General features: G+C 36.3%; 2 protein-coding genes and 1 long non-coding RNA gene across 5 annotated transcripts; all 3 read right to left on the bottom strand.

Moving 5' to 3' along the window:
* Window positions 1-1,457: 1,457 nt before the first annotated feature.
* Window positions 1,458-1,953, bottom strand: LOC143430549 (uncharacterized). Its single transcript, XR_013102637.1, has 2 exons — window positions 1,774-1,953; window positions 1,458-1,737 (listed from the first exon to the last, which is right to left on the bottom strand). It is a non-coding gene; the product is annotated as an uncharacterized LOC143430549 (long non-coding RNA).
* Window positions 1,954-1,966: 13 nt separating this feature from the next.
* Rab6 (RAS oncogene family member Rab6) lies at window positions 1,967-8,264 on the bottom strand. 2 transcript variants are annotated; one of them, XM_076906879.1, is made up of 6 exons: window positions 8,024-8,264; window positions 7,308-7,366; window positions 6,557-6,716; window positions 6,268-6,473; window positions 6,096-6,162; window positions 1,967-3,405 (listed from the first exon to the last, which is right to left on the bottom strand). In XM_076906879.1, exons 1-6 carry the CDS (start codon window positions 8,091-8,093, stop codon window positions 3,332-3,334), a joined length of 636 nt encoding a protein of 211 aa, XP_076762994.1. In that variant the 5' UTR covers window positions 8,094-8,264; the 3' UTR covers window positions 1,967-3,331. The 2 variants fall into 2 exon arrangements, with proteins under 2 accessions (XP_076762994.1, XP_076762995.1); XM_076906880.1 differs by lacking the exon at window positions 1,967-3,405 and adding an exon at window positions 4,338-5,621 and having other exon boundaries at window positions 8,024-8,262.
* Window positions 8,265-8,445: 181 nt separating this feature from the next.
* Window positions 8,446-10,786, bottom strand: LOC143430747 (protein FAM8A1). Of its 2 annotated transcripts, XM_076907161.1 has the most exons (6): window positions 10,647-10,786; window positions 9,914-10,119; window positions 9,659-9,805; window positions 9,282-9,402; window positions 9,085-9,208; window positions 8,446-9,019 (listed from the first exon to the last, which is right to left on the bottom strand). In XM_076907161.1, the coding sequence occupies exons 2-6, from the start codon at window positions 10,113-10,115 to the stop codon at window positions 8,681-8,683; spliced, it is 933 nt and encodes a 310-aa protein (XP_076763276.1). In that variant the 5' UTR covers window positions 10,116-10,119; window positions 10,647-10,786; the 3' UTR covers window positions 8,446-8,680. The 2 variants fall into 2 exon arrangements, with proteins under 2 accessions (XP_076763276.1, XP_076763275.1); XM_076907160.1 differs by lacking the exon at window positions 10,647-10,786 and having other exon boundaries at window positions 9,914-10,302.
* Between the last annotated feature and the right edge of the window lie 74 nt (window positions 10,787-10,860).

The following is a 10,860-nucleotide window of genomic DNA, read 5'->3' as shown; positions in this document are numbered from 1 at the left end:
CACGTGTCTTTCTCCTACTCCACGAAGGCTGCACGGTAACGAGTGAAAGAAGTTCGATTCGGAATTCAACAGCCACGCAGACTGGAAGGGTTAACTTTTACAATCAATGAATATCGCACCCTAACGCTACGTTTAAGTTTGACAATTTAATTTGCAAAGAGACGATACAGCGAATACCTCTATTTAACTAAGAAACATCGGCTACAATAACATTACCACAGAACGCGGCTGCCTTGCAAATTACATTCACAAGAATCCCTCGAAACGCTACAAATCATCATCGCTACTAGATTATCAAATCCCCGTTAACCCTTTCGCTACGAAGAGCACGTTCCTCTCACGTCGATCGTTTAAACGAGGCATCGTCGTTCTTTGTACGGTGCAAAGAATCTGATACGCTCGTTTCTAACTCTATGCTCGAATCGTTGGGAGTACTTCGTCGACAAAACACACAGAACCAATTCGAGAGAACATAGACCACGAAATTGAAACGCGTCTATATCTAATTATTATGTATAAAGATTTCCAACAAACATACTCCACTTCTTACGCATATACTCGCCAATATCAATTACTATAATCATCGAAACCACTCGACTCGTCGATGCAACAATATAGAGTTTCAACGAAATTTCCTACGCCATTTTCTCTATTCACACCGCGTAATACTCTGCCGTGGCGAAAGGGTGGAACCGCAACCGAAAGGATATCGATCCCACTGCGCCCCGAAAAGTTAAGCATCGTGAATCACTGAACGATCATCGATCGCATAGTGTCCGACGATCGATCGTTCCGACTAGATCGGCGTACTTCTAGATTCATTCGATTCGCCAACTCGCGAAGAAGATACTCGCTGCATCCGCGCGCAGAATTTAGCTGCGCCAGAAGCAAATCATTCAGAGTATAACGAGCCCTCTGTCAAAAGATTGGAACGAATATCGCGAATTTATTTCTCCTCGAAATGTCACGAAAAGGATCTACTCCGTAACTATAATCATTTGCTGCAATCTCCACAGTCGGAAGTGTCTTCTCCGCGAAACGCGCGCCCGAATGAAAGAAAAATATACGCTTTCGCGTGCGTCAACTTATCCAATGATACGAATCCATCCTGAAATCCAATCTTTTTTAGGCGCGTTTTAATGTGTTTTATCATATACTGTTCGATAAATAGAACGATGCGTTCTTAAGTGTAACTAAGTATCGTTGGTCATCTCCGCAAATCATTAAATCTGGGATTCGTACCGGAGGACTCGAAGATTTTAGCCGCACGCTGCGATACACGACGATGCGAATCAACGCTACACGACACGTTATTACACAAGGGGCTGCGCTAGAGAGACAGTTTAACGTTCAGAAAAAACGGTGCTAGTGCACGTAGAGCTCGCGTTAAGCACGGCGGATTAATTAGTTAGAACGCGTCGTTCATCTACCGTACAATGTTTCTCTCTCTTTTTCTCTCTTCTTTTTTCCATTATCGTTTTCTCGAGATAGAAGCCTTATCACATCAATGTACAACGACGACACCAAAGAAAACAGCGCTCGGCTGCGCTCCTCTGCGATCTTACAGTTATATAGCCATGTGGCGAGCGGAATGTTCTCGTCCTCGTGTCAATCCACAAATGCATCTACCGTTCTTTTTTTTTTTTCTTTTTCTCTAAATTCTAATTAGCAGATGTAAAATTGGCCCGCTTCCCTCGCGACACTCTCGATTATCGCTCACGAAATACGAATATGGCGCTTGAACCGGTTCATCCACGATTTTCCCGAACCAACCACCCTCCACTTCCTCCTTACCAGGCTCTCCACGTTATAGTACGCTATTATAGCCCGCGCGAGTATGTTTCGTTTCATTTCGGTTCTAATTAAACGACGGCGTGTGTTTAGAAGCGTTCAGTCTACTCGATGAAATACGAGCAATATATTTCACCGTTCACCAATTGATATCCGTCCATGTACGCGAAAAGAAGACGCAGTTTTAATTCATCCTTGTTCATACCGAAACACCGTTTCGTATTGCTCGTTTACAGCTAATCGTTTTAGAAAACTCAATCAACATCTCCCATTGCCACATAATTATTCGATCGGAACGTGTTAAAGCGTTCGTGTGCACAGAATGAGTATTGCATGGTTGCACAGAAACAATCGTACAAAATGGCGAGTAAGCGATTGAACATGTTGAAACTTGCGTCTTCTTTCTTCAACCTATGAACGGATCGCGTATCGCGTCGCTCGCTTATTTATCAAGAGATATCGAAAAACGTCTATAAAGATTGTTTAATTACGATTACAATATTATAAACCTTGAACAATTCGTCGTCGTACAGACTCGCCAATAATATAACACGTTCTACGGTGTGAGAATTTATTTCGCAACTGATCCAGAAATAGGTCGCTCGAACGTTCGATTCCCTTGACTACCTGGTGCTAATTAAACATACTTTTTTTTTTTTACTTTCAGTCGTTTTCGTTTAAGGTCTAGAATATATATCTTCGTGTGTCTAGAAGATTCTCGTCTAAGCTTCTCGGTGTGTTGTGCGTGTCGGGGTAGATTTTTGCTCGCTTCGGAAATCGCTATCGAAGGAAACGATGATAGGATGAGCGAAGAACGCTGTTCGAAAAGAATCGCTGGCCATCGCCTTGACTTGTTCGCAAGAATCGCAACAGTCGAGTACATTTGAACTAATTTTACAGAAAAGTAAAAACAGCAAACCGGATGGTGCTCTTTCATTTTTCTCAAACAATTCGCAACATCAAAAATCGTGATATGTACAACGTCACAGAAAGCTATTTGCGTATTGCTTCGATCGCTTGCAGACGCGTTCAAAGATATCCTCAACGAGCACACGGAAGAGTCACCCTATCATCGTGACGCAGCCATTACATCGACGTAATTCGGTAGCTGGTATATAGTTTTTTTTTTTTTTTTTTGAACGACGTCAAATCTCCGGTTCACGTCCGGCAAAGTGTATAGAAGATCGTTAGTTTTCTCGTCGAAGAGTGTCTGGCGGATACACGACAACGTAACAACGCGCACGTAGCTATGCCCCTTAATAACATGAATTTGTATAGCAAAAACGAGTCACGCTACAATTTGAACGTTCTAAAATGAAAGTGATCGGGAGGCAGAAGTAGTCGGTAGTTTAAGTAAAGTCGGTGTCAATGAAACGTTTTTTGTGCCTTCGTCGCGCGTTAACTTATGGGCCACGATGTAGACATCAGAAGAAGCCAGCATCTTGTTAATAGTACGTGATGATTTTTTTTTTTTTTGGTTCGTATCAGAATGTCTCAAGGAGTTTAGCATTAATTAGCTGCACACTGATAAACCACCTCCCTAGCAAATGCAGCCGCTCTCCCCCTCCGACTCGGAGCCGTTCTGCATCGGTGATTGATTCTGCAAATCGACAGCTGCTTTCGTGTGTTAAGGCGTTATCACAGTAACCATTTCGTTTTGATTCTCATTCAAATAGGATAGCGTTCGATCGTCTGTACATACATACATTCAACTGCCGCTAACATTCAGCTACATCAATCCTGCTGTGGTATCCGAATCGTTCCCGACTACGGTACGCTATTATTGCTTTAAAAGAGACTTCCTTGGACGAGGTATTATTATGTAGATTAAAATGCAAAAATATGCACGATGATAATTTTTTCTTATACTTGTCTCCAAACCAGAAATTTTTTAACGGAAGAAGAATCCAATAGGGAAACACGAGAACGATCCCCACAGCAGGGTTAATTCGTCAAAGAAAAAAAAATGCTCAGCGTGTTGATCGACGGATATCGATCGACTCTCGTAATCTTACAAATACGTATAAATGCTAAGAGGACGTTAGGCCTTAAGAAAATTGATAAATTTGAACGATTCCTTGCGTTTAGGCAGCATAGTGAATTATCACACGATCGAAATAATCATTATAAAGACTTTGTAGAGAGTATATAGGGTCTACGATTCTTAATACTAATCGAAGATTTAGTCCCATTGAAATTTGAGTCATTAGGTATATCTATTTCTCTTTCGTTCTTTTTGAAAGCTAGAATAAATTGTGATTAAAAAGCATATAAAATTTAAATAGTTCAAAAACGGGACGGAGCATTCCGTAATATTAATTACATCGAAATTCTACAGCCACAAAGCACCTTAATTAAAAATTATACGAGTGCTCTTTGTTACATTTCCATGATAACGATACAAAGCATTATATATGTATATAAAATCTAATTCAAGTGTTACATAGATAAAATAATAAGTCTCATAGTGATCGCGAAATAAGGAATATATATAACAAGGAAAAACGGCAAGATAAAATTATGGTTCGTAAAAAATAAAGTCAATATATGAAAAAATGATAATGCTATTGCAGGTTTTGTTTATATAAATTAAAATATTACACTAATTATTAACAAAAATGTCATAGTATTAGGTATAATAGCATTCTGTCTATCCATATCCCAAAATTTTAAGTTAATATATACAAATTCCATTTTGTCAGTTTTTTCTTTTTTTCTTTTTTGCTAATTATTTGCCCTATCTAAAACTGTCTTACGCGTTCCTTTCCATTTATAAACAAATCGTTAAATTTAAAAGTGTTTAAATAATACTTCGATAGGAAATGCAATATATTAATTTATGCAGTGGTCTTTCCAAACCCAGAAAAACCATTATGCGTGAGCAAATGTATTCTTAAAATATTCATAAAAGAAAGAATGTTAGCTGCTAATTTTGCGTCATTGAAATTTGTCTCTTCGTGTTATCATTTGCAGTACGCACGCAGGTACATATCGTACGAGTTCTTTTTTATACTAAAACGGTCCACGTTTAAATCAAATGGAGTCGTAAAATGTCTAAGATTCTTATTGCTTGAGTTTGCAATCAGTTCAAATCAATAAAGAATAGTAGTTGACTATTATTTTGACTGCATTTACGCAATACGTAATTCTACGGTATTACCATTAGTTTATCGCGTATTGCAACTTATATATACATGACTATAAATATATGTACGTATATATATAAGTGCACCATATATCATGCAGTTGCAGCACTGATCATGCATACGACTAGTACTTCATTCGTATTTTTTTTTTCGTTTTTCTCCCTTTTCAGAATGCAAAACATAAAAAATTTCATTATTTAAAATTACGATAACTATCCGTGACAAAACAAAATATTCATTAAAAAAGGAATTGTATCTCGATTGAGACCGAAGCATTATCTAGAATGACAATTATTAATTATCAACGCGTTAAAAAAGCAAGCGGTTTTGATGGAATACGAAAGTTTAAATAAATTGAATTATGTTGATGCTATGATTTACTAGTACACACGAAACGTTATTGTGTAAAAGCAGTCTGCTTAAGCTACTGTGTGATATTTATTTTTTTTTCCACAAAAAGAATGGTTATAGCTAATCAAGTACAGTGCTGTCACTTTCCACAGTTGCGACCTGTGAAAAAGTGACACAGAATGCATGTCACTGTCCTAGCATTGAAAGTTTAATTTATAAATTAACTTAGATCAGTGTCTTGTCTACCATTAGGCTGATCGGTGGTTTAACATGCACAACTGCTCTCCGATGCTTTCAGTTCAATTGGTGTGTCCTTGAGAACTACTTCTTGCACTACAGGTTTAGCAACACATTAAGGAAAACACAAAAAAGATAACAAAAAAAAATTGAAATTGTTAATAACGTTAAACAATAATATTAACAGATAACTAATAGATTCAAAGTGATCCATAAAAAATCAATAATAATCGTCAAAAAATTTAAATATACATTAAAATATATAAAATACATATGTAATTAGTACAACAGTTAAACTAAATTCAGCTGCAAAAACATCTGAAAATTAAGTAATGAATGAAGTTAGTGTAAAAATATATAAAAGAAATTATAGTGATAGGCATCGATCAGACTAGAACTCTGAAAATGAATGATATTTAAACAATGTACAAAATTATAAAAAAAATAAAAATTGAGGATGTAGGATATGTTTCTCTGTGCTATATTTGAAGAAAGAAAAATCCCTGAAATATGATTATGTATATATGTACCATGCAAATGTGCACATTACATATCTTACATAAAGGATACTGTCTTCGGGTGGCTTATTCTCAGTGGAATCCATGCCTGGCAAAGCCGCTGCAACTCTTCTAAATAACTGATCAATGAATAAAATGCAATTAGTACTAAACTCTTTAAACTACAGATTTACAGTCCAAGTTTGAGTCTTGGACTAAGAGTTGCTGTACAATTAAGTACTCACCTGCTTCACATTATATCCAGCTTTAGCACTAGTTTCAATAAACATTACATTTAATTCCTTAGCTTTTCGCTCTCCCTCTTCCATGGATACTTGTCTCTTATCACCCAAGTCTGTTTTATTACCCACTAGCATAATAATTACATCACTTCCCCTTTCAGTCCGCACATCATCGATCCATTTTGACGTTTGGTGAAATGAGTTTGCATCTGTGTAAATAGTTTACTTAGAACTGGTACAGTAATACAGCATAGCTGATGCACTTTTGCTTCTAATTTTAAATTAAACTTACTGGTAATATCATACACCACAACAGCTACAGTAGAATCTCTGATGTAACTAGGTATCAAAGATCTGAATCGTTCTTGTCCAGCAGTATCCCACAGCTGTAATCTTACAGTTCTATCCTCCAAATACATAGTTTTACTTAAAAAATCTATACCTATTGTAGCCTGTAATAAACAGTGATACACCTTAATGCTAATTTCCATAGATATTTCATTGGATATAGATTTCTAGTATCATAGTTTAAAAAATACATTGGAAAATCTCACACTCTTAATGAATTCACAGAAAAGGAATAATAAGAGCATACACTTTCTTTCTTTAACTCTATCTATTAGAAAAAGTCAATATCTTGGCCTCTCTACTGTCTCTTCTGCTAGCATTTGCCCCTAACAATTGATACTAACTACTTTATGGAAAATAAATGTTTTTCACTTCAAAATTACAGCTGAAGTGATGGGAAATGAACAGAATGAGAGATGAAAGTAAAAACTTATTACATTCCTATAAGGTCATTGGAAAGTATGCCAATGAAATATGGATGATCTCAGAACTTTAAAGTGTGGGCTGTATGGTAAAAGAGAAAACTAGGAAACTGCTATATTTATGCATTTATAAAATATAAGATTTTAATCTGGGTTATTAAATAAATTTGCTCCTTTTAATATATCCTATTTTCATTTATATACTTGATTCAAATTGTGCTACCCATCATGATACATATATATAAATATATTACAAATCCAGTAATTTCATACCTGATACGTGTTGTCAAAGCTGTCATACATAAACCGTGTGATAAGGGATGTTTTCCCAACTGCAACATCAAATCACACGATTAATGCAATAAATTTTCTACATGTATAAAGTATTTAAAAAAAAAACATGCACATAGAAACAGAAAATGGAAATTCTCTTCAACAGTTGAACTTAAAGCTGTACAAGATGGTAATGAATATTATTAAAATTTTCAGTCATACTCTGCAGATACTTATAACAATATTTTAACTAGGAGAATGATAGTTATCTAAAAATTGTACGTGGTAATTTCGTTTCACGATCGCGTTAATTCGATACATTTTTCTGCGGTCTTTTGAAAGGAAATAAATATATTATATAGCGGCGTGACGTTAGGTGCATAAATTATAAATTTTAATGATCATCAGATATCTCCACGCGAAAAACGAGATTTCACAGCGAGATACATACAGAATTGGAAATCTTATTAAGATCGTATGAAAAGTTAGGACGGTGACAACAAGAACGACGCCGAATTCGATCGCAACGATAAAGCTGCACAGTGACCAGAAATATTGATCTATAACCTAGAACGGTCATTGAAATTGATGAATGCTAAGGATACTTTTTAATACGAGTTCTCGATGCACGTAAAATCATCAGCACGGTAAAAGTGTAATGTACACCGACGATATTGATCCAAAATCAACGGAAGTATGTATGGGAAAATACTTACCGCTCTGTTCACCGAGAAAGACAAGCTTAAATTTACGCAACGGGTTTCCAAAATCACCCGAAGACGACATTTTCTTCGTATATTAGAACTACTGCACAATAAATTATAAGTACTAAGCACACGATAATAACTTAACCGATGCAACGACTCATTAATTTTTACGAGAAATCATTTAACTTGACAGATCGCAAAGCCACTCCTTCCTTTACTCGCAAGGCAGCCACGTTTAACTGGGAAGTGACGTCATTGGTTAGCTGCTAGTCGTGTTAGTTCCTAATCGTATTCCTCCAGATGGCGTTGGAAAGTTTAAAGTGCGCCAGCAAAGTATTCTTTCCTTCCGGTAAGCGATAATTTTGTCAATGCGCGTGATTAAAATTTTCTCGGTTTCTGGTACGGGTTCGTGTGTAGTAAACAGTCGAATATAAATTACAAAATGTTTTATTAATAACTGGCATTAAATAGGGTCTGTACAATTTGCATGGTTGTCAAAGTAATTAAGTGCCTTTTGTGACCTTTCCGTGTACATTTAGAAAAATACTTCGTAACATTGCGATGTCCGATTCAAACGTTTATGTACATATTATATACGCCCGCGCACACATACAATATATACAACGTAGTTGCTATTAATTGTTCAATTTATTTGTTTTGAAGTATTTACTGTTGATGAAGTCTATTATTATTTAAATTTCTGTATGGATCTTCGACTACAATAGAATTGCAGAGCAGGTCGTAAACAGTTCTGTTAAATCTAAAGAAAAATAGGGCAAAGCATACGGGGAATAAAAATGCTAGAACCATATTCTTCACGACCGATCTCCCAAGCGCAAGCGGTAATCCTAAATCTGTCCCTGGTGAAACGAGCACAACATCAGGATCTTCTGGTCTATCAACAGGTGTAACACTACGACACTGAACAACCCTTAATCCCATCATGAATTTTCCAGGTGTTGCTCCCCCTATGCGACCGTTTACACCGTGCTGAAGCCATATCGCCTACAGAAGATATTTCATTAAAGAGTGAGTCACTAGTACATTATTTCCATTATCCATATACTTACTTCAAAGATGCACACCGTCACACGGTGAATTATTTCTAACACTAATATACCATACGTCATTTCTAAAGCCATTTTATAGTCAATTTTCAAGTTAGTCCTTACCAAGTCTAGATCATCCTTATCTCTAGAATAAGACAGAATAGTGACAAGTCAAATGTTAGTAGAACCTGTAAGGAAGAGTGATTAATTTTACATACACAAAATCAAAGACATCTATAACAATAAATGTAATGGAGAATTTCAGAAGGAACAACACTGTTGAATCTATAAATTCTGCTGCGAATCTTTTCCATATCGGAGGTATACGGTATTCAAAACCTGAAAGAGTTATCTTCTTAATCTTTCAATATATAACGATCATGCCAATAAATGATACTGATGAAAATGTATATTCCAAAAATACTGCATCCATGAAACCATTCTGTTGTACTATTTAAAGGACGGATAATACAATAGGGCATTTTTAATAGTAATTGTACAGAATGCAGTACTCTTGTAGTAAAAGCACATATAGTACTGGCTGAACCTCTGTTGGAATATGATGGACACAGGAGATATCGTTATGACCTTCTACCTTCAGCTCCAGGAGGTTGGAATGGAGCTCCCGCATGAGCTTGAAGCCTTCTTTGTCTGAGCTGATCGTTCTCTTGACCATTTGTGCCAACTATTAATCTATGCGCGTTTGCTACGTTTGGTGCTTGCGGTGAGAGTGGCGGTACACCTATAATTATTCTATTTTATAGAATAATTTTGTTACATTAGGGAAGTATAATGAATTATAGTAACTTATATATTCCATGTGACAACAGTTAAGTAACCATAATCTTACCAGATGGTGGATTCATTATTTGACTAGACATTAAGTAATATGGAAACATTGCAGCCATGCTCTGCCAAGCGTAAGCTTCGTGTAACCATTTTTCTAATTTTTTAAAATATTCAGAACGTTCCTCTGCGGGTGTCATTGGCATCTGATCTTTACTTTCTCCGGATTTGTCCTCTTTTGTATCATCGCTTTTGTCATCTGCCATATTGCTGTGCCATACAAATTTGTCAAATACAGATATTGAACACTTTTTCGAATACTCCTGTTTCAAAATCGTGCAACGAACATACAATATGTGATCACATAACTTTCGCACGTTTATATAAAGCTGATATCCATTACGCATAGATAAGCACCCATTTCTCAAATGATTTCTCGCATAGTTATCTCAACGATATTATCGCGATTACACCTTTTAATGAACTTTTTTCAATCAAGAGATCGCGCAAGAATTGCTAGCATCTTCCGAGAGAATATATCAACGAATAGAAACTAAATAGAAAACTAAATTTCACGACCTCAATTAAACAACGCAATCTGTACGTAACAAACATAAAGTACATAAGAAAAAAATTATACGAATATGTAGAAAAACATAATGAATATCGCTGTACCAGTTTCATTCGTACTTAGGAATGTAACTTTGAAAAATACGCTGAGCCAACGAATGGTTCGTGCACATACACACGTATACCAATTTACGTGGAAAATATTCGAAAACAATACTCACGCACACACACGCACACGATTATATTCAGAACAGATTTCGATCAGAGATAGAACGAGCCACCTTGTTCGCGACTACGAACGCTCAAAATGTAGGAGATGGAAAATACCGAAGGTAAACAAAAAATTACTGCCTACTGGCAGGACTGGAAGGTGGGACTAAATAACCCTAGGTTTAGTTCCCGAAACCAGGTGGCAGCGTGGCGTTAGTTCGCACTGCAGCG

The sequence above is a fragment of the Xylocopa sonorina genome, chromosome 15, assembly GCF_050948175.1.
Source record: "Xylocopa sonorina isolate GNS202 chromosome 15, iyXylSono1_principal, whole genome shotgun sequence".
Lineage (NCBI taxonomy): Eukaryota > Metazoa > Arthropoda > Insecta > Hymenoptera > Apidae > Xylocopa > Xylocopa sonorina.
The sequence above is the reverse complement of the archived record's forward strand: the minus strand, read 5'-3'. Positions and strand labels throughout refer to the sequence as shown.

Bases quoted from the DNA above. Each gene is read 5' to 3' on its own strand.
- Rab6 (XM_076906879.1), bottom strand. From the start codon at position 8,093: ATGTCGTCTTCGGGTGATTTTGGAAACCCGTTGCGTAAATTTAAGCTT. The intron at 6,163-6,267 runs GTGAGTACTTAA...TTCATTGATCAG, and splicing joins CTGGATATAATGTGAAGCAG to TTATTTAGAAGAGTTGCAGC. The intron at 3,406-6,095 runs GTATCCTTTATG...ACACGAAAGCAG, and splicing joins GAATAAGCCACCCGAAGACA to CTGTCGATTTGCAGAATCAA.
- LOC143430747 (XM_076907160.1), bottom strand. From the start codon at position 10,256: ATGCGTAATGGATATCAGCTTTATATAAACGTGCGAAAGTTATGTGAT. The intron at 9,806-9,913 runs GTAAGATTATGG...GAATAATTATAG, and splicing joins AATAATGAATCCACCATCTG to GTGTACCGCCACTCTCACCG. The intron at 9,020-9,084 runs GTAAGTATATGG...TATCTTCTGTAG, and splicing joins TGACGGTGTGCATCTTTGAA to GCGATATGGCTTCAGCACGG.